The sequence below is a fragment of the Odocoileus virginianus genome, chromosome 4 (assembly GCF_023699985.2).
Source record: "Odocoileus virginianus isolate 20LAN1187 ecotype Illinois chromosome 4, Ovbor_1.2, whole genome shotgun sequence".
NCBI classification, from domain to species: Eukaryota; Metazoa; Chordata; class Mammalia; order Artiodactyla; family Cervidae; genus Odocoileus; species Odocoileus virginianus.
The window spans coordinates 1,092,655-1,116,132 of NC_069677.1; the positions used below are offsets into that span (position 1 = coordinate 1,092,655).

At 41.0% G+C, this 23,478-nt stretch overlaps 2 protein-coding genes across 9 annotated transcripts in view; one reads left to right on the forward strand and one right to left on the reverse strand.

The window, feature by feature from the left end:
- SPICE1 (spindle and centriole associated protein 1) overlaps window positions 1-2,804 on the reverse strand; it is a 59,455-nt gene extending 56,651 nt beyond the window's left edge. Inside the window, exon 1 of the mRNA XM_020879664.2 lies at window positions 2,701-2,804. The gene's annotated coding sequence lies outside the window, so the exon portion shown is untranslated. The remainder of the gene's footprint in view (window positions 1-2,700) is intronic.
- Window positions 2,805-13,443: 10,639 nt separating this feature from the next.
- The window catches only part of SIDT1 (SID1 transmembrane family member 1), a 120,753-nt gene continuing 110,718 nt past the window's right edge, over window positions 13,444-23,478 (forward strand). For 2 of the 8 annotated variants that reach the window (XM_070465935.1, XM_070465940.1), the window contains exon 1: window positions 22,406-22,712. In XM_070465935.1, coding sequence (XP_070322036.1) covers window positions 22,503-22,712 — 210 coding nt within the window. In that variant the 5' untranslated portion in view covers window positions 22,406-22,502. Of the gene's footprint in view, window positions 13,566-21,674; window positions 22,096-22,242; window positions 22,713-23,478 lie in introns of those variants that run through there. The other 6 variants (XM_070465937.1, XM_070465936.1, XM_070465939.1 and 3 more) reach the window with 6 other exon arrangements.

The following is a 23,478-nucleotide window of genomic DNA, read 5'->3' on the forward strand; positions in this document are numbered from 1 at the left end:
TGGGGTCATAAAGAATCAGACATGACTGAGCGACTGAAAAATGAACAGAAAATGAAAGCACTGGCCACCTCTAAAATCCAGCCTGTGAATGGTTAAGTTCACCACAGTATAACAAAGCTGCTGTCCCATCTCTGACTTTCCCTTCACCAACCAACTTCATGAAGGAGAAGCCTGTTTCAGCACTGGGATTTACTAAATCCCAGTTCACTTCAAACTTTTACAACACAGGAACTACTTATGTGCTGAAAAGTATTCTCCTGAACATTACCAATAATTGACCAAGGATCAGACTTTGTGGTCTAAGAAAGGGATTCTGTGCCACTTACAGATACCAGGTATCATAAGGAGCTATAGGTTTCATGCTGAAAATGTGAAACTACAGAGATAGGCTAATGGTTTACAGGGCTAACAAGTCAAATAAAAAAATTAGCATAGAAATTAATTAAAATTAGCATAGAAAATCTGGGTTGGGTTTCTTTGGAGAAAATCTAAAAACTAATAGCTTCCTAATTGCTAAAATTATTGGTCCCTATTCTCTGGCCTATTGGTTTCCTATTTCTCTGGCCCTTTCCATCTCTACAGATGCCCACTCCTGGAGCCTTGCCCCTCTTTTAGCTTCCATGACACACTTCCTCCTGGTTTCTCTCCTATTCTTTTCTCCTTTTCTTCACAGGCTCTGTAGGACCTCGTCACATTTTATGTAATCAAGGATCTTCACTCAGTTCTATGTCAGTCTTCTCTTCCTTCCATCGGACACCCTCTCTCTATGTCCAAGAATTGTTTTTGAGAGTCTACACATGCCAGGCCCTGGCTGGACACTGGAGACACAATAATAAATGAGTTTAATACGGTGTCAGTTCTCATGGAGCTTACTTTCTAGATCACCAAAAGGGGGTTCACATCTTCCCTCAGCAAAGGGGGTTCACATCTTCCCTCAGCAATCTCACCTACACCCTTGAGCAAAGCTATCAATGCACTGTGTACACAAATGCACTGTGAAAATGAGTCTCAAATCAAAGAGTCACACCTTTCCTCAAACCCCTAAAGCTTGTTTCTAACCTGGCTTCTGTGCACATCTCCCAAATATCTCAAATACAATATGGCCAATATATAGCTTAGCATTCATGCCACCTCCCCACCAATCTCTAGTTCTTGATATATAACTGGCTTGGTCAGTAAACGCTGCTGAATAATGCTGAACTACAGAATTACCATCCTTCTAGTTGCTCCAGTTTAAAACCTTAGCATCACCTTCCTGTCTCAAAGCTAATCAGATACCAGAATCTATTCATTCTTTCCCTCCAGTATCTCTCTCATGTCCCCTCTTCTTCATCTCTACCATGAATGCATTTTACATGTTCTCATTATTTCTAATTGATTTTCCTTTCACACATTCTGTCACCCACTTCATCATCCATCTATTACTCCAACAAGTATTTTGAAAGCACCTGCCAAGAGCCAGGCAACAGAGACAGCAAGGAAGTAGAATAACTGTGGACTCTAACAGAACTTAGAGTGTCAGACCACAATTAAATGAGCAATTGCAATAAAAGGCTAATGTTGGAAGGAAATTCAGTGCCAAACAAATACCTAACTTACTGTAAATAGCGAGAAAAGGCCACCTCCTTCAACTCCCCTAAAACTGTTTAAGCTGAGAGCAGAACTATGAATAGAAGTTAGAAGTGGGGGAAAGAATGCTACAGGTTGGGGGCGGGGGAGTGCATTTACAAAGGGTTTGAGTGGTTCTATTTGACTAACAAATATTTGAGAGGGTTAGAAAGAGGACGAAGAGAAAGGCAGAGGCCAGAACGTGGCCCTGAGCCCCACAGCAATTTGAACACAATCCTAAAGACATTCAGGAAACACTGAAAGGTTTTAAGCAGGGTCAATTATGATGGGATTTAGCCAACCCACTCTGGCTAGTGGGAAACTGATCAAAGGGAAACAAGACTTCTTTTCGAACACTGTCCCTCCAGTCATTCCTACCCAGATACACAGATAGAGTTTAGCTCTCCACACTTCACTACCTTCCTCAAAAGATTTTAACAGCTCTCCCCTGCAGAGAGGAATCCAACTCAGCTTGGCGCTCAGGCCCTTTCCTCGCTCCGGGTGGCATGGCTGACTTTTCCTTGCAGTCTTTTCTCCTCTCACTTCTCCCACACATCCTAAAACAAAGCTCTCGTCTTCGTATACCGTCCCAGCCTCTCAAGCTCAGCTTTGAACACCTGTCACACTTGCACTCCCTTTCCACGGGGTTAACTCTCACTCACTCTTCAGAACTCATTCAGGGGGACCCTCCTGACAAACCCTTTCGACTTAAACGATCCGCCGTGTCCCCAAGTACTCTGGGGAGTTGATCTCTTTCCTGCGTGATCGGAAATTCCTTTAAAAATACATTACGGCACATCAATCTCCAGCTCTATGCAGAAGTGACCGAAAGCAAAGCGCAGGCGCACACTCAGGATGCTCTCACACGTAGTGCGCTAGACACAAACACACCCAGACACGCATCCTAACAGGCACATGCACTCGCAAAACAAATGGAGTCGCAGGTGCATTTTGTATTAAGGATCTTCAACCCAGACGCCTGAAACCCCAGGAAACAGAGAGGAAGACGCCACCACCACTCGCCCCGCCCTGTAGCCCGGGTTCCTAAGACCCCGTGGGGCTGCACGCCTCCGCCCCATCATTGCAACCTGCCTTGTCGTTTCCCGACAGCTGCCTCCACCACGACTAAAACTTCAAGCTCCAGAACCTTCCGCCCCGCCACAAGTTAACTCAGCTCGCCACTTCCGGGATGTTGCCTAGGTTACCGGAGCCCCACCCCATTCTCTTGCGTATATCCGGCAAGACCAGGGCGCAGACGCCTCTCAGTTTGGTTTGTACTAGGGGATTACTAGTAGTAATAAAGTCGTTAAGTTGTGTCGGATTCTTGCGACCCCATGGACTGTAGCTTGCCAGGCTCCTCTGTCTATGGGATTCTCCAGGCCAGAATACTGGAGTGGATTGCCGTTTCCTTCCGGGGGGGGGGGGGGGGGATATTCCCGACCTAGGAATCGAACCCGGGTCCGCACTGCGGGCAGATTCTTTACCCTCTGAGCTATAAGGGAAGCCCAGGGGATAACTAGGGGATCTCGAAGAGTCCGACACGACTGAGCAACTGAATTTAACTGAGGGGGTTAAAAGGATTTTCTGTGTCCTGCCTTGGCCGGGTGTGCCCAGAGCAGAGTTCCGGGCAAAGCTTTGGAGGATGGGCGTGTAATAGCATTAGTCAGGTTCTTGTGAATTCTCGAAAAGAAAGATATAGCTCTCCACACCAAGCTTCACATACCACATTTACTTGCTTTCACTTGTGTTTATTCAAAAATGTTTATTAATACCTACCAGTGTGCCAGAGACGGTTACGGCGGGGTCCCTATCCTCAGGAAGCTTACTGTATAATAGGAAACAGCTATCAACAATACAAAGATAAGATTAAAACTGTGACAAGTGCTAAACATTAGGCATACTAACTAGATACTAAATTTACAGGATTATTTGAATTACTAGAAGGGCTGAAAAGCAGAGATGAATAAATTACCAAAGAAGGGTAAAGCATTCCTGCAGGGGGAGCCACAACTGCAAAGGTGTGTGGCAAGTGCAAGCGAGTGGAAGAAGTCCAGTATGTCTGGTGTTCAGAAAGCAGTGGGAATCTCCACACTGTTTTCCATAGTGGCTGTACTAATTTGCATTCCCACCAACAGTGTAAGAGGGTTCCCTTTTCTCCACACCCTCTCCAGCATTTATTGCTTGTAGACTTTTGGATAGCAGCCATCCTGACTGGTGTATAATGGTACCTCATTGTGGTTTTGATTTGCATTTCTCTGATAATGAGTGATGTTGAGCATGTTTTCATGTGTTTTTTTGCCATCTGTATGTCTTCCTTGGAGAAATGTCTGTTTAGTTCTTTGGCCCATTTTTTGATTGGGTCATTTATTTTTCTGGAGTTGAGCTGGAGGAGTTGCTTGTATATATTTGAGATTAATCCTTTGTCTGTTGCTTCATTTGCTATTATTTTCTCCCAATCTGAGGGCTGTCTTTTCACCTTGCTTATAGTATCCTTTGTTGTGCAAAAGCTTTTAAGTTTCATTAGGTCCCATTTGTTTATTTTTGCTTTTATTTCTAAAATTCTGGGATGTGGGTCATAGAGGATCTTGCTGTGATTTATGTCAGAGAGTGTTTTGCCTATGTTCTCCTCCAGGAGTTTTATAGTTTCTGGTCTTACATTTAGATCTTTAATCCATTTTGAGTTTATTTTTGTGTATGGTGTTAGAAAGTGTTCTAGTTTCATTCTTTTACAGGTGGTTGACCAGTTTTCCCAGCACCACTTGTTAAAGAGGTTGTCTTTTTTCCATTGTATATCCTTGCCTCCTTTGTCGAAGATAAGGTGACCATAGGTTCGTGGATTTATCTCTGGGCTTTCTATTCTGTTCCATTGATCTATATTTCTGTCTTTGTGCCAGTACCATACTGTCTTGATGACTGTGGCTTTGTAGTATAGTCCGAAGTCAGGCAGGTTGATTCCTCCAGTTCCATTCTTCTTTCTCAGGGTTACTTTGGCTATTCGAGGTTTTTTGTATTTCCATACAAACTGTGAAATTATTTGTTCTAGTTCTGTAAAAAATACCTTTGGTAGTTTGATAGGGATTGGGAAGACCCAGAGGGATGGGGTGGAGAGGGAGGTGGGAGGGGGGACCGGGATGGGGAATACATGTAAATCCATGGCTAATTCATTTCAATGTATGACAAAAACCACTGCAATGTTGTAAATAATTAGCCTCCAACAAATAAAAAAAAAAAGAAAGAAAGAAAGCAGTGGGAGCTTGATATAAGTAAGGCTGTCCTAATTGGGGGAAGCCAAGACAAGCAAAAGCTGTTTGGCCCATGTCAAGATCTTTACAAAGCATTTCATTGGCTAACAGTAAATTTGCTCCAATAATGCAACCTCCTTTAGCTCTTGGTTTTCAACTGAAAGGACACACCTGTACATGGGTCACCAAGTACATGTTCAATATCTTCTAGATGCAGAGAACTGCCTTCTAATAGTTTCTGCTCTGGTTGAGAAAGTTTGATATAGTTCTATTCAATGGTCAATCAATGTAATCATCCCCCTGCATGCATCTTCAACTCTCTGCCCTTCTCTGAGTTACTGTAAACTTGGCAAAACCATAGTCCTGAATAACTCAACACTGGATTTACTAAGTGCCTATATCCTTGCAGGTGAAACTGGAAGATGAAAAACACTCAGCCATGCTGAATTTAAATTCATGATCACAAATTTTAAGTGACCCTTTAAAGATGACTGAAGACCATATTATAGTTCTCTGCTCCATTAATTCTCCTACCCTCCTAGATGACAACTTTATACTTCCTCTTGTGCTCCAATATCTCTTCTGTCCTGAGTCTCAGCCAGTGACCTTGCTCTCTACTTCATTGACAACACTGAAGCTATATGAAGAAAATGTCCATAAGCTTCCATCACTAATTAAATCCACCTGTCAGCATCTTTACCCATGAACCTGCTTTCCAAACTCAACAAAATCTGAATATAAGAAACACAAACAACGTTACGTCAAGGTACATGATAATCAAATCCAGTGACAAAAAAATCTTAAAAGCAGTCAAAGAGAAGACATTACAGAGAAACAAAAATAAGGATAACAACATATTTCTCATTAGAAATGTTGCAAGCAAGAAAACAATACATTAAAACATTTTTTTAATGTATTAAAAGAAAAAAGCTGTTAACCTAGAATTCTGTATCTGTCAAAAATAAATTTTTTAAGTTAGGGAAGAAAAAATGCTTCCCCACATAACTAATAGAATTTATCACCAGCAAACCCCCACCCACACTATGAAAAATGTTAAAGTAGGTATTTCAAGCAGAAGGAAAATGATACCAGATGCAAATCTGGATTTATACAATGAAAATGGAAAATGGAAAATCTACACTGGAAATGGCTACAGGAGTAAATATATAGATTATTTTTCTTACTCTTTAAATCTTTTTAAAAAATAATTGACTACTTTGGACTTCCCTGGCAGGCCAGCACTTAAGAATCTGCCTGCCAATTAAGGGGACTCAAGTTCAATCCCTGGTCCAGGAAGATCCCACAGGCCTCTGAGCAACTAAGCCTGTGTGCCACAACTACTGAGCCTGCATGCTGCAGTTACTGAAGCCTGCATGCCCTAGAGTCTCTGTTTCACAACAAGCATAGCCACCACAATGAGAAGTCCACTATGTGAGAAAGCCCACATGCAGCAAGGAAGATTCAGTGCAGCCAAAAATATATAAATAATATTTTTTTAAAAAAATATATAATTGACTACTTAAACAAGTATAATAAAAATGTACTGTAAGGTTTATAATATATATAAGTAAAATGCATGGCAACAATAACATAAAAGTCAGAGGAAATATGTTATTGTAAGACACTTATACTATTCCCAATGTGTTGTAAAATTACTTGAGGGTAGATTGTGATAAGTTAAAGATATATGCTATAAACTCTAAAGCTATCACTAAAATAGTAAGAATTATAGCTCAGAAATGGTATCTATAAAAAGATATAAAATATAATAAAAATAGTTGATTAATCTAAAAGTAGGCAGAAAAGTGCAAAAAAAGAAATAACAGATGAGAGATAGAAAATAGTAAGTTAACAGATATATATTATTACATTAAATGTAAATAGTCTAAATACTTTGTCTATAACACAGGTGATATGTAGGCTTTAAATATGTGAAGTTTGTTGTGTGTCGATTATACCTCAAGAAAGCTATTTATCTGGCTTTCTCTGGGTGGTCCAAATATGAACCAGAAAACTCCCCAAGCCATAACAAGCCCCACTTCTGCTTAGCCCACCTCCAGTTTCTGCATCCCAGATTATAATCAGAGTATTTCTGAAGTCTTCCCGTTATTTCACCATTAACCGTTTCACTCCCTGTTGTCTGAGGCTCTGCCAAATGCAAATGATGCTTTCTATAACAAATGCTGAATTAATAGTCTATCTATTCTCATGTCAATAGTCTTTGTTTCCACAACTGCTTCTATTCTTTATGACACTTCTTTTAATATGGGGAAGATTCTTTTTCAGTACTACCTTGAGAAGAATCACTTTTTGTATGTTCTGATTTTTTAAATGTAGAAATGCCTAAGAGCACTGTGTGTTTAGTTGTGTCCAACTCTGCGAGTCCATGGACTATAGCCCATCAGGCTCCTCTGTCCATGGAATTTTCCAGGCAAGAATACTGGTGTGGGTTGCCATTTCCTACTCCAGGGGATCTTCCCGACACAGCAATTGAACCCGCATCCCCTACATTGACAAGCGGATTCTTTTACCACTGCACCACCTGGGAAGCCCAGAAATACCTAAACTGGGCTGTAAATCATAAAGATGTCTGCTTGGTAGTGAGGAGTAAAAAATAGGGAAGCTGGCAGACATGACCAAATCAGGACAATCCTAGGCAGATTGTTGCAGAGGTTATGGTTTGGCTTCCTGGACTGACTGCTACATAGACTGCGGGTCAAGTTCTATTGTTATATATCATCTGATCATTGTCTGTTTGAATATTCAGTCACAGATACCACCATGACTAGCAAACAAGATCTAGAGCAAATGCAATTTGTCCACCACTGATCATGTCAATGAGTTGAGAGTGATTTATATATCTTGTAGAGTTTACATCAAAACATTAGTTAATTCTGCCAAAGTTAATGATAAATTCACCTTACAGTCTTTTCTACTTGTATAATTCTTGTGTAACATTTTCTACTTGTATAATTCTCTCCATTGAGAAGACTGCTCTGATTGTTAGGACAAACAATGAGCCAGCATATTCTCCAATGAGTCAGGTACAGTACCTGAACAATCAAGGGTGGTCTCCTTTTGTAGCTTGTATCTGTGTCAGAATTTCCATCGTTGGTGGTTTCTAGAATTAAAGTTATAGTGCATAAACAAGTCTTAGAATACTATTACTAAAGTGCATAAAGTCATGGTCTAAGGCAAACGAGGCCATGTGTTCTGCCTGCAGAGGAAATAGCAGCCTAAAGGGGCACACGGAAATCCAAGAACAAAAGACTTTATCACAACATAAAGTCAAAACCAAGAAGTTACATATTTAGATCTCTACTAGTCTCTTCCAAGTGGCAAGTGTTTGGCCTGTCACCCTACAATGGCTATTGAATTCAAATTTAGAATTAGCCAGGACTGATCAATAAATTTTAATAATTGATTCTTTCTCTGGGAGAAGGAAAACTAGCAGAGACATAGGTTAATATGTGTAAGGTAATTTGTCCATGTAGGTGCAAGTGGAATAGTCATTGGCTATAATTCTCTATGATCTCATTTGATGAGACTAGAGTAGCCTATAGATTTTCATCATGAAGGTCTAATGATGAATGATGTATCCAACAGTCATTAAGGTTGAGGACAGAGGGTCCTATTTGGGACAATCTAAGTAGAGTGTTACTGAATATGAATATGTTCCAATCGAACAATTATAATAAAGGTGGGGGAGAAGGGAGCACTATGGGTAGACAGCATCAGTGATCTATATAGTAATAGAGAATGAAAATGATTATCAGTAAGCAGGTGAAAAACAAAACAAGAATTAGACAAGGGTCCTGGTGTAATATCTTGGTTGGTATTTGCTCATTTTTCCAAGCCCATGTCTTTATCCCAAAGGTCTTGGGTCAAATGTCTATTTCCAAAGGTCAGTTGCTTGTAGAGAACCTGTAACAATCCTTAGCTTGAAGTTCCCTATTGGAGTAGCCTTCCAGTTACATGAACTCTGAGTTGTTTCTTTAGCTGTGAAAAGTTAAGTCAAAAGTTGACTTGCTAAAGTTTCACTAAGATACTTTTTGTTTAAAAATGATTACAGAAGACAACTTAGGTGATGCAAACAAACTATATATAACACTTCATGAAGTAGACAGTCTACTTGTGAAGAACTACAAAATGGAGTAGAAGGAAGGAAGCTTTTATTGGCTATAGAAAAGAGAAAAATAGAAAATATAATTATCTGGGGCCACACAGTTGACCATGTTTGGGTGAGAAGACCAAGAGCTGGCTTGCATTTAGGGATCGCCTGACTAGATATACTACATTTCTGGTAAAGTGGAGCATTTACAGAGATGAAAAAGTTATCTAGGTTTTGGTTTACTAATGTGACACCCTTGGCAGGAGTGACTCCATCTTGGGGATAGAAAGGTATTTCAACAGTTGTTTAACAATACCTAATAAGGTCCCTTCCATTGAGGTTCAAGAGAGGTTTTTTTCCAGTGTCTTCTCCAACAGATGAAATTTTCTAGTTGATGATTATCAAAAGTCAATCTATGAAGGAAGGGAAGGAGGGGAAGTAGCTCACATGCCCAACTCTTTGCGAGCCCATGGACAGTAGCCTGCACCAAGCTCCTCCATCCATGGGATTTTCTAGTCAAGAATACAGGAATGGGTTGCCGTTTCCTTCTCCAGGGAATCTTCCCAACCCAGGGATCAACCCCAGGTCTCCCGCATTTGTAGACAGACACTTTACCATCTAAGCCACCAGGGAAGTCCTTTCTCCCCACCCCCAATTATTTTTATTAGTTGGAGGCTAATTCCTTTACAATATTGTAGTGGTTTTTGCCATACATTGACATGAATCAGCCATGGATTTACGTGTGTTCCCCATCCTGAACTCCCCTCCCACCTCTGTCCCCATCCCATCCCTCTGGGTCATCCCAGTGCACTAGCCCCGAGCACCTGTCTCATGCATCCGGCCTGGACTGGCGATCTGTTTCACACTTGATAATATACATGTTTCAATGCTATTCTCTCAGATCATCCCACACTCGCCTTCTCCCATAAAGTCCAAAAGTCTGTTCTATACATCTGTGTCTCTTTTTCTGTCTTGCATATAGGGTTATCATGACCATCTTTCTGAATTCCGTATATATGCGTTAGTATACTGTATTGGTGTTTTTCTTTCTGGCTTACTTCACTCTGTATAATGGGCTCCAGTTTCATCCACCTCATTAGAACTGATTCAAATGAATTCTTTTTAATGGCTGAGTAATATTCCATTGTGTATATGTAGCACAGCTTTCTTATCCATTTGTCTGCTGATGGGCATCTATGTTGCTCCATGTCCTGGCTATTATAAACAGTGCTGCGATGAACACTGGGGTACATGTGTCTTTTTCAGATCTGGTTTCCTCGGTCTGTGTGCCCAGGAGTGGGATTGCTGTGTCATACGGCAGTTCTATTTCCAGTTTTTTAAGGAATCTCTGCACTGTCCTCCATAGTGGCTGTACTAATTTGCCACTAAGAGGGTTCCCTTTTCTCCACACCCTCTCCAGCATTTATTGCTTGTAGACTTTTGGATAGCAGCCATTCTGACTGATGTGTAATGGTACCTCATTGAGGTTTTGATTTGCATTTCTCTGATAATGAGTGATGTTGAGCATCTTTTCATGTGCTTGTTGGTCATCTGTATGTCTTCTTTGGAGAAATATCTGTTTAGATATTTGGCCCATTTTTTGATTGGGTCATTTATTTTTCTGGAATTGAGCTGCAGGAGGTGCTTGTATATTTTTGAGATTAATCTTTTGTCTGTTTCTTCATTTGCTATTATTTTCTCCCATTCTGAAGGCTGTCTTTTCACCTGCTTATAGTTTCCTTTGTTGTGCAAAAGCTTTTAAGTTTCATTAGGTCCCATTTGTTTATTTTTGCTTTTATTTCCAATATTCTGGGAGGTGGGTCATAGAGGATCTTGCTGTGATTTATGTCGGAGAGTGTTTTGCCTATGTTCTCCTCTAGGAGTTTTATAGTTTCTGGTCTTACATTTAGATCTTTAATCCATGTTGAGTTTATTTTTGTGTATGGTGTTAGAAAGTGTTCTAGTTTCATTCTTTTACAAGTGGTTGACCAGTTTTCCCAGCACCACTTGTTAAAAAGGTTGTCTCTTTTCCATTGTATATTCTTGCCTCCTTTGTCAAAGATAAGGTGTCCATAGTTATGTGGATTTATCCTTGGTCTTTCTATTTCATTCCATTGATCTATATTTCTGTCTTTGTGCCAGTACCATACTGTCTTGATGACTGTGGCTTTGTAGTATAGCCTGAAGTCAGGCAGGTTGATTCCTCCAGTTCCATTCTTCTTTCTCAAGATTGCTTTGGCTATTCGAGGTTTTTTGTATTTCCATACAAATTGTGAAATTATTTGTTCTAGTTCTGTGAAGAATACCGTTGGTAGCTTGATAGGGATTGCATTGAGTCTATAGATTGCTTTGGGAGGTATACTCATTTTCACAATATTGATTCTTCCAATCTATGAATACAGTACATTTCTCCATCTATTTGTGTCCTCTTTGATTTCTTTCATCAGTGTTTTATAGTTTTCTATGTATAGGTCTTTTGTTTCTTTAGGTAGATATACTCCTAAGTATTTTATTCTTTTTGTTGCAATGGTGAATGGTATTGTTTCCTTAGTTTCTCTTTCTGTTTTCTCCTTGTTAGTGTATAGGAATGCAAGGGCTTTCTGTGTGTTAATTTTATATCCTGCAAGCTTGCTATATTCATTGATTAGCTCTAGTAACTTTCTGGTAAAGTCTTCAGGGTTTTCTATGTAGAGGATCATGTCATCGGCAAACAGTGAGAGTTTTACTTCTTCTTTCCCTATCTGGATTCCTTTTATTTCTTTTTCTGCTCTGATTGCTGTGGCCAAAACTATGTTGAATAGTAGTGGTGAGAGTGGGCACCCTTGTCTTGTTCCTGATTTTAGGGGAAATGTGAATTCCTTGATCTATGAAGTAAGTGTCAAGGGAAGCTACCTTATCAAGTTCACCATAGGACTGGGTATAACACATGACTCCCTTGCAATATTTTGCCACATCTGCATGCAGCAGAAAAGAATCTAATATCAGGGGTGAAATTTCTAAAAGTATGTGCCTTCCTATTAACAGTTCATGGGGATATAACCAATGTGTCTCTAAGACATATGAACAAAAGGGCTAGTTGGAGTAATTTTGGTCAAGAGAGCTCAAGGATTTCTGAGAGTTTTCCTAACTTTAATTTGAATATTTCATTAGTCCTTTTGATCTTCCCCAGAAGTCTGTGGGTGGTAAGGATAGTATAGTTTTTGAGAAAGTGTGATGCCTTATTAAGTTCTTTCATAGTGGTCCATGAAATTGTGTGCCTTGGTCAGTTGACATAAAAGTTGGTATACCCCAAGTCTGAAATACAAAATCAAGCAGCATTTTAGAGACTATGAAGAATGTTCAGCAAATATTTTTAGCAAGGAAATGCTGTAACCCATCCTAAAAATAAATAAATACCATGGAGAGTTGGAGCTGGATAAAATCCATCTGAAGGTGTTCATAGGGTTCCTGGCCATGTCTCACCTTTACAGTTTTCCCAGGATTATATTGTTCACAAGTTGCACATGTCCCCAGAATAATCTCAGCTGTGTTTTTAAAGTTTTCCCACCAATGCTGATTTAAAATAGTAAGCATTTTGTCTTCACCATAAGATAATGAGTAGTGTCATGGGGAAATTCAGCTAATATCCATTTGAAGTCAAATGGCCATCTTGAGAGTCCCAGCGGTTATCTAAGTGAAGGGTGCATCACCCTTCTTCCATTCTTCCTTTTCCAAATTATAGGCAGGGTTTTTGATGTGGATATTTGATCATGGCTTCTTTGACTCAGTCCAGAGATTTATCTTTGGGGATTTAGTTAATATCATAACCTTGGTTAAGCCTGATGGTTTGGCAAAACAATCTACTAGAGCATCTCCTTTAACTTCCATTTGACCTTTTTATCTCTGTCACCATGGGCTTCAAACTTATAATAGCCATCTCACTGGGAAGTTGAAGTACATCTAAAAATTCTTTAACTAGTTGTCCACTTTTGATGGGGGTTCCAGAAGTGAGAAATCCTTTTTGTATCTGAAATGTCATGTACCACTCCAGAAGCATACCTGCTATCTGTATATGTGTTTATTCTCTGGTCCTCAGCTAGTTGACAATCTCTAATAGTAAGTTTTTATAAATTCTGTCATCTGGACTAGGTTTCTCTCAGGTAGAGGACTATGCTGATAGATTGAAATTAGTGATAGAGTGATCATCTCCAGTTTCTATTTTGAAGTATGACCCATCAACAAATATTATATCAGGATTCTCAATGGGAGAATCCTCTCTAATAAAGTTTAGCAAGGTACAGAAAGGCCCTAATTGAAGCAAGCCGATTTGGAGGTTCCACTTCTTCTGGTAAGAGCAGAAGAGTGGCAAAATTCAGGGTGTTGCACAGTTAATGAGAGAGAGAGAAGTAATGTGAGAGGGAGAAGGCAACAGAAATTCATAAGAAGTTAAGTGACTGACTTAACAGTATTGTATATTCTTAGTAAAGTCTTTACCCCATGTAGATCTGTAAGGTCAAGATGGAGCCTAGAATGAATTCAGCAGGAGCATCAACAAGTTTTGCAGTGGCGCATTGCACTAGGACAAGGGGCATCAGCCTTGCAACTGGAGTGAGAGTAAGGCTATGGTAAGTGGTGGGTGTCTGATGGTTCTCATGATGTTCATTTAAAACACCAGGTTTTGTCTAGAACACTCATGTACAAATAGACAAAATTGTTTGCTGTTATGATTGTTTTTTGGGATGTCTAGGTAAACAAACTATTGAAGAGCTTTCTTCAGATTCTAGAAGGCTTGTTTAATACTTGGGCTTCCAAAAGACAGTGTCTCTTACTGAAGACTTAGCCATTTCATAGAGAGATGTCATAATCTCAGAAAAACTTGCTGAAATATTTAGATGTCATCTCAATTGAAGTTTTATGACAAGTTTAGGACAGGTTTGGGGTAGTCTTCATTTCATCACGAGAGAATGTTTTTCCCTCCTTAACTAGGTCATGCCTTAAATAATGCACTATGTTTTGGCATAATGCAATTTATCTTTTTCAAAACTTCATATGTCCATTCCACTAAGGCTGAGAACAAGTAAATGAAATCCCTTTTACAGGCTTCTCTGAACAAAATAGAAGATCATCTACATATTATTATCAGAACTGAATCACAAGGGCAATTTGAATCTTTTACTTCCTGAATGCAAACCAAAAAAAAGGAGGGGTTATCAGTGAACCCCCAAAGCCCAGCTGCCCATATTTGAGTGTTGTCCAGTCAGTTGAAGGCAAAAAGATATCAACTTGTCCTGGCGTAGAAAATACACGCTGAGAAAGGCAGAGCAATAGTCTGCTGCAGCGAAGCAGGTAATGTGGGGAAGAACTGATGACAGCATAGTATTTAAGTTAGGTAAGTTCCTTAGACTGCAAGGAAATCCAACCAGTCCATCCTAAAGGAAATCAGGCCTGAATATTCATTGGAAGGACTGATGTTGAAGCTGAGACTCCAATACTTTGGCCACCTGATGCGAAGAAATGACTCATTTGAAAAGACCCTAATGCTAGGAAAGATTGAAGGCGGGAGGAGAAGGGGACCATAGAGGATGAGATGGTTGGATGGCATCACTGACTCGATGGACATGAGTTTGAGTAAGCTCTGGGAGTTGGTGCCAGACAGGGAAGCCTGGCGTGCTGTAGTCCATGGGGTTACAAAGAGTCAGACACGACTGAGTGACTGAACTGAACAGAACTGAATAGGGGAGAAAGGGTAACAACTGTATTGATATCCCTGAGATCTTGAACAAATCAATATCTTTGTCCATTTGGTTTCTTTACTGGCAGGACAGAAATGTTACAAGGGTTAGTGCAGGTTATGAAAAGGCCTTTGGATATAAAGCCCTCGACCACAGATTTGAAGCTTTTCTTTGCTCTGTGTGTGTATGTGTTAGTCACTTGGTCGTGTCTGACTCTTTGTGACCCGATGAAGTGTAGCCCACCAGGCTCCTCTGTCCATGGGGTTCTCCAGCAAGAATACAGGAGTGGATTGCCATTTCCTTCTCCAGGGGAATCTTCCTGACCCAGGGATCGAACCCAGGTCTCCTGCATTGTAGGCAGATTCCTTTGGGGAAGTTTGGATAAGAGTTTGGTAGGATCTATCTGGACTTTAATAGATTTCATTCAAATTGTTTTTCTTATGCCAATTCCTATGAAAATTTTAGCCCATAGGGAGTCTGGTAGTGTCAAGATCTTCATCTGGAATACACATGAAATATAGTGGAGAAAGGAAGGTTTATACAGAGCAGACACAACTTGTTAATGAATAGCCAAGCCTCTGAAACCAGAAGTAGTCCCTCTTGTATGCATTTAATATTACACTTCCACTTGCAAAGTATATCTCTCCATAACAAATATACAGGGGTGATATCACAGAGCAGGAAGGAATGTTTTTCAGTCAAAGACTCAAGGGTTGTAGTTAAGGAAGAATCTGTGGGTTATCTGAAATACCTATCACTATGTGCTATGCTTACTCCAAAGAAGAGACTGAACAAAGATGGCAGGACTTGATGGAGAAAGAGTGTTGTGGAAAGATATTTTCTAGTTTCATCCTTTTGTTTGTTGATGATTGAATTATGGTCTATGGTCCAATCAACCTTTATTGGAAAAGTTGGAGGCATGGCTTTTAGGAGAGTTTGACCTGAATTGATGGGGTTTTTTTTTGACTCTGAGGTTTATCATGGAAAGAGGGATTCTGTAGGTCCCTCTCTACATCAGTCCAATCAGTTTTGCAATCCAGAATTTAGCATCATAAGCTTCTGATCAACATGAGTACATGTTGATATAGGTCAGGTAACCCTGGGTCATATGCACCCAAAGAATTCCAAATTCTTCCATGAATATTTGCTGGTATTGCTTGGGTTCAGGGAAATTTTTCACTATAGTTACTAATTCCCCCTCAGTACAAGGTTAAATTTTACTGCTGTCTGTATATCTAGCTTATGGGAGTGCCGGGGTCCAGCCCCAGCAGGATACAGGGGAACCCTCAGGATGAACGGTGTCGGCGAGAGAAGACAGACACACACACACACAGAGACATTGCGTAGAAGAGGTAGCTTTTTTTTTCATTTTTAGGATAGCTCAGTTTTTAAGTCACCACATATTACATCAGATATTGGTTTGTGCTTCCGTCAATATTTTTTCCCCATGTTTTTCCCCTAAGCATTCACCTAGAACATTTCCAATTACAGGGTTTATACTTAAATATTCCATACATAATCTTCTTGCCTCAATGGCCTAACACTCTCACTCTAACAAAAACAATGTTTCATAAATCTCAGGTATAGTGTAAATTCTTTGGACAATAAAACAATACATGGGAAGGGTTACAGTAACGTGTTTGACATTTCTGAAAATAGTACCACAAGAAAAACCTGATATTTTTCTTTACCTGAAACCACAAAATCTCAATTTACAACGATTAACTATTAAACAGCAAAAACACTTCTAAAGCAGCAAAACATCTCTATTAATAGTAAGATAATGGCAATAAAGCTGGTTAATATAAATCTTCTATTAAAATCCTATATACCCCACTTTCTAATTTTATAAAAATACTCATAATATCCCATGTTGTTTAAAGAAAGGGAAACAATGAACAAATAGCAGCAAGGAAATAGCAATAGTGAAAACCCTTTCAACCAAGGAGCAAGTAAACTAAAGCAGTATATCTACTTCTAAATCTAAACACCTCTACTCTTTTCTATTCTAGAACATTATAATCTTTTAAGCAAGCAGCCAAACTATACCTGTGGCTTTTTCTTTTATGACTTGATGTTTATGGTCGTGTCCTGAGCCAGAGCAATCTTGAGCATTTCCAAAAAGGCTTAGACTTTTCTAGCAAGGCCTTATTACATAAATTATCATTTCCAAAAATTAATAGAAAGCCCAACAATAGTAAGACAGAAGGAAGAAAGGGACATACCAGGCCCCTGGGACAACCTCGAGGGGAAGAGCTGCCTTGCAGGTTCCTTTCTTGACCCAGTGGCTCCCAACATGGGAGGGATGAACTCTTAGAAGTAACTGGCATTTGGGGATTTTGGAAGAGTTGTTGAGAAAAGGTAAGAAGTCTGGATAAGACGGGGAGCTAAGATCTCACATGCCACGTGTGCAGAAGAGAAGAGAGGAAGTATAAAGATAAGAGGAGATGGGGGAACTGGCTGTAGGAAGGCAACTGGAAGACAAGGAAGGGGAGGACTTGCTATGGAAATGAGTCTATATTGTTTAAGTTTGTCAAATTTGTTAATTAGCTTTGTCCAAACAGTCTTTTAGTAAAGCAATTTGTAACAGTTTTATTTCAAGTATTCTGCAAACCAGTTTAAAAAAAAATGCTTTCCATTAAGTCTGAGAAGTTTATTTTCTTTTTTAAGGTGCCTCTCAAATGAAAGATTTTGTTTAAATCCAGTGTTCCACACAGTTGGAGTTGAAGGCCCAGGTCATCCTTGGTGCAGTTATGCCATTTGAAACACAGGTGCAAGAATTAGAACTGTAGGGACTTCTGTGGAAGTCCAGGAAGTAAGACTCTATGCTTCCACTGCACAGGGCACAGATTCTAAACCTGGTGGGGGAACTAAGATCTCACATGCCACACGTCCAGAAAATTTTTTAATTAATTGAGTAATTTTTTTAAAAAGAATTAGAACTATAATGAGCAGACATATGACATACAAAAAGTAGGAGTCTTTTAGGAGAAAGAGAGGAATTAGACTTAGCTGACCCCATAAGACCTAGCAACAGTCAATTGAAAGTGATGCTGGTGCACTTTGAGTCCCCAGTGTGATGGTGTGCATGTGTGTGTTCAGTCGCTTAGTCATGTCTGACTCTTTGAGACCCCATGGACTGTCAGACTCCTGTGTCCACGGGACTCTCCAGACAAGAATAGTAGAGTGGGTTGCCTTTCCCTCCTCCAGGGGATCTTCCCAACCCACGGCTTGAACACGTGTGTCTTATGTCTACCTGCATTGGCAGGCAGGTTCTTTACCACTAATGATACCTGGGAAGCCGCAGTGTGGTGGTAACTGCTTCCAAATGTAGACCCAACAACCTACACCTCGAGCCAAGTGCAGAGCCAGAAAGAAAGCTCTCTATGGATCAAAGTCAAACTCTCAGAATTAAAAAAAGAAAACAACAATAAAAACCCTACAAGGATAGTCTTGTTTAGTCTAAGTAACTTTAGTCCAAAAGAATGTCAATCCAATGCCTGTCCAGGGAGAACCACACTGGTCTGTGAGACTAGCTTAAACAAGTCTTAAAAGGGCTATGCCTGTATTTTCTTCTATAACAAACAGCATTTCTAGCTATCACAACACAAAACAGAAGTAGAAAAGAGAGCAAAAACAGGATTAAAAAATAAAAGAATGGCCTGAATCCACCAAAGATGTCAAACGAATGGAAACCAATAACAAAACGGGAGTATCAAACTGAGAGTCAATAGCCAAAGAACTCAAAGCAAAGAGCAGAGTTCAGACCCAGTGCTGAATCACCAGGTCAACACATATAACTGGCCCCAAGGGGCAGCATTCCATGAAGGCTGGAGTTGGCAGTGACAGGCAGTGCAGACATCCCCATGGAACTTTCAGGAAAACTATGAAAATAAAGAAATAAAGAAAATAAAGACCACCCGAAGAAAACAAACAGAGGTTATTTATTCAGAGTTTGCTATAGTGAACCACCACCTGTGTTTGGCGGATATTCAAAGGCAGACAGGAAAGTGGGAAAGCTTTATACAGAAAAAAGGACATTTTCAGCAGCACTCTGATTAGATCTTGATGGCATGGAGAAGCTAGGGTCGGGTGTATTTTACAGTTTGTGGAACATATTTGGCTTCCTCTGATTGATTCTAAGTTGGAAGCAGAGCTAAATTTGGAGAAGTTGGCAGTCATTGACCAAGTCCTGACTGTTTGGGGCCATTTGGTAGTTTGTGGTTTGGTTTCCTGGACTGGCTGTGGGTCAGTGGTCTCTTGTCCTATATGGTCTGGCCATTGTCTGTATGTTCAGTCTCTCACAGTGAAACCTCAGCATTGTAGATATTTTTAAAACCTGCCTGATTGACCATGTTTCATTTTTTAGCTTGAATTTTAACTGTCATATCGTAATATTTGGTTGTATTTTTTTATTTTATTTTTTATATTTTTATTTTTATATTTTTGAATATAATTTCAATCATATTCTTCCTCCCTTTTATCCTTATAGCAATCTTGTGATCCTGGGGAGGTTAATTACCTAAAGTCAATCATTGGATTGGGGCTTGAATTAGGAGTCAGTCATAGCATAGGCTGATTTACAATATAACACTCAAGTTGTCTGGTATAGATATCATCCATAAAGGCTTTAAAATAGATTTTTTGGGCTCTGTATGATAAAGGGTCTGTTCAAATTGCTTCTAAATTCATTACTTAAAATTAGGATAAAGCCTTGAAGAGTCATAGCTCCCTTCAAATACCTACAAGGCTGTCATGTGGAAGAAGGATTAGGTTTATTCCTGTGGCTCCAGACAGCAGACCTCACACCAGTGAAGAGAAGCATATTTCAATTTAAAATGTGAAATATCTTTCTAGTAATGAGACTTGCCTTCTAAAGAGGGCTTCCCTGGTGGCTCAGACAGTAAAGAATCCTCCTGCAATGCAGGAGACCTGAGTTTGATCCCTGGGCTGGGAAGATCCCCTGGAGAAAGAAATGGCAAACCACTCCAATATTTTTGCCTGGAGAATTCCCTGGACAGTGGAGCCTGGCAGGTTACATTCCATGGGGTCACAAAGAGTTGGACACGACTAAGCAACTAAGCACAGCTCACAGCTCTTTAAAGAAGGGACCACCTTGTAACGGGCCAATTCCTCATCATTCTTAGTGTTTGAGTAAGACTCCATGATCCTTAGTTCAATTCAGTTCAGTCGCTCAGTCGTGTCCGACTCTTTGCGATCCCATGGACTGTAGCACGCCAGGCCTCCCTGTCCATCACCAACTCCCAGAGTTTACTCAAATTCATGTCCATTGAGTCGGTGATGCCATCCAACCATCTCATCCTCTGTCATCTCCTTCTTCTCCCACCTTCAATCTTTCCCAGCATCAGGCTCTTTTCCAATGAGTCAGTTCTTAGCATCAGGTGGCCAAAGTATTGGAGTTTCTGTTTCAGCATCAGTCCTTCCAATGAATATTCAGGACTGATTTCCTTTAGGATGGACTGGTTGGATCTCCTTGCAGTCCAAGGGACTCTCAAGAGTCTTCTCCAACACCACAGTTCAAAAGCATCAATTCTTCAGTGCACTCAGCTTTCTTTATAGTCCAGCTCTTACATCCATACATGACTACTGGAAAAACCATAGCTTTGACTAGATGGACTTTTGTTGGCAAAGTAATGTCTCTGCTTTTTAATATGCTATCTAGGTTGGTCATAACTTTTCTTCCAAGGAGCAAGCGTCATTTAACTTCATGACTGCAGTCACCATCTGCAGTGATTTTGGAGCCCAAAAAAATAAAGTCTGTCACTGTTTTCACTGTTTCCCCATCTATTTGCCATGAAATGATGGGACCAGATGCCATGATCTTTGTTTTCTGAATATTGAGTTTGAAGCCAACTTTTTCACTTTCCTCTTTCACTTTCATCAAGAGGCTCTTTAGTACTTCTTCGCTTTCAGCCATAAGGTGGTGTCATCTGCATATCTGAGGTTATTGATATTTCTCCTGGCAATCTTGATTCTAACCTGTGCCTCACCCAGCCCAGCGTTTCTCATGATGTACTCTGCATATATGTTAAATAAGCAGGGTGAAATATCCATGATCCTACACCTCTAGCAAGTGCTTGAACTGGCCAGGCCAGTTGAACTCAAAGGAAATTACAAACACCAAGTTTATGAAACTTTTTTAAGTTATAAAAAGAGACATAGACATTTTAAATACAGCAGTTTAACATCACTCAAATTCTGCTTGAAATTATGTCTCTCAAAAAAAAAAGAACGTCAGTTCTATTTTAAACTTTACCCCCCAGACTCTTCTTTGAATGAGCACTTTTGTCCTCGTGCCCATATATTTTCAAAAACATTTTTAAAGTAAAAAATGTTTTTAAAGTCCTAATAGGAAGTCATCTAAATCAATCTGCATTGTTTTCTGATCACACAGTTACAACTGTATATCAAATGTATCACACTCATTTTTTGATGTTTTAATAAATTGTAGGAATTCAATGAGGTTTAAAAAAAAGAGAGAGAAACCCTTTCCATTGAATGATAAATGCTGGGATTTTAATCTGCAATCTTAACTCTTGGAACATGATCTTTTTTCTTCTTTGTGGCTTCTTTTTTTAATGTTCCCTCAGGTTGATTTCAATTATATTCTCTTACAGTTTACAAATAACTTGAAGCTGAAATGAAACAGAGTCCTCCTGAACTGGGATTATCTGGTGCTCTAAAAGGACTTGCTGGAGATCCTCTCCTCACTCCAGTCTTTTTTTTTTTTTTTTTTTACTTTATTTTCAATTCAAGGATAATTACTTTACAATATCGTGGTGGTTTCAACACACTCTTGACCTGCCTCTTCATTGTTTAAATTGAATCTCCTAATTTTTGCCTGAAGGGTATTTCCTTTTGTTTTGGGGTTGTGGTTTCTCTCTTGAAAAACAATACAGAATCCTTGGGATTCTGCCAATCTGAGAGTCACTGCAGAGACAAAGTAGACCCGAAATTAGAGCAGAATGTGTGTCCTCTGCACAAATCCAGTTGCTCTGGTCTTCTTGACAACTTCCGGGACTCGACTTACGTCAATGTTAAGACTGTTTTCTTTACTATATTTATTTTTTATGACTGTACATATTTACATATGTTCCGTATGGCGAGGGAGAGAAAAAGTGATGACGTGAGGCTCCTTGAGATTAGGAGGTGATAAGGAAATAAAGCAGGTGACTGGGAAGGGAGAACTGGGAATTCTGTTAGAGAAGGGAGACTTGAGAGTTAATAACCATCTCTCAGAAGAGCAGGAGTTCTCTGCAGGTAGCAGACTGGAAATGCGGACTCGTGCCCCCTCTTGGACAGGCTCTGTTGCTTTCTGTTCCTTCGCTTGCAGGAAGGTGCATATTTATTTAAAACGGACTGAATTTCCTGCTCAATGGCTGATCTTGATTCCTCAAGACTAGTGGGTATTTCCTTTTAATGTTTCCAATTCTGTTTTTTTCTTTTTGAGGTTGAGGGGGAAGAGATCGGTTGAAATTCTGGTTGGCTAAGTGAGAGATTCTCAGAAATGAGAAAAGGGGGAGGAAACGGACTTAGAAGGCGGCAGGAGCCCCCGGTCTCCCCCCTTTGCTGTGCACCCACTACCTCCACCTGGTGACCTTCCGTGGAGACCCCAGGAGGCTGTATCAATATTTGATCAGCCTTTCGCCTGCGCGTTGCCGGCACCCTTCGGCGGGACTTGCCAGGCATCGCCAGCGCGGCGCTGAACACAGCGCCGTGGCCGCCGGGGGCTTTGGGAGGACCAGCTCTGCGCTCGCCCCCTCCCCCCGGGCTTCTGGGCTTGGCGGCCGCCGGGCCGCGGCGCCCACCATGCACGGTTGCACGCGGCTGGCGCTGCTCTGCGCGCTGCCCTGGCTTCTGCCGGCGGTGGCACCCGGGCGCCCGGCACCACCCGCAGCGCTGCGCCGCGACCCCCGCAACCCCGCCAGGGGCGCAGAGTTCGATCACATCTACAGCGGGGTGGTGAGCCTCCCCACCGAGAACATCTACTCCTTCAACTACACCAGCCAGCCCGGCCAGGTAAGACACTCGCTCTCCGCGCTGCCAGGAACTTGCCCGGCCACTGCTCTGGGTCTCCGGGGAGTCGACCTCGGGAGACCTCAGGGACCACGGAACCATCGTTCCCTTTCTCCTTCAAAGCTGTCATTGCCCGAGCTGCCGCATCCTCTGCCACCGGCCTCGGGGACAACTTCGCCTCCCCTCGCGCCGCCCGGGCCTGGTCGTGGGCGTTACTGGGCTTTGCAGGGGCGCCGGTTCCCCGCACCGTCTGCGGGTCTCGGTCCCCTGACCGGCTCTTGTCTAGGGAGGTCACAGTTTTTAAAGCTGTGAAGGAAAATGACCACACCTCTGTTCCCAAGCCCCCGTGAGGAAGGAACCTCATCTCTTTTGGTTGATTCTGTCAGACCCTTGTATTCCATAGCGCCTGGGGAGTGAGAGCTGCTCAGAATCTAAAATGGGAATGTGTGAGAATGGACGAGAGCTGCAGAACCTCTGTGTGTGTGCAAGAGCCACTGCTTGCGTTTCTGTGTCGTCGTCACACGCATGTGCTTCAGAGAAGCCAGATGACCTGGTCAGAGATACCAGAGCTGAAGCCCTCAGCCGATCTATGGAGGTTTTGAGTTTATTTAAGGATGGATAATTGAGTGCAAGTTCTAGACCTATTTCTGACCAAAGTTGAGGTGAGACAAGGGAAGGAAAAGACTGTTCCAGCATCTATCCCTTTGACACGTATACTCTGGTTGTACCATGTGAGAAAAATGCATAGTTAGCTTACCCCCTCTAACAC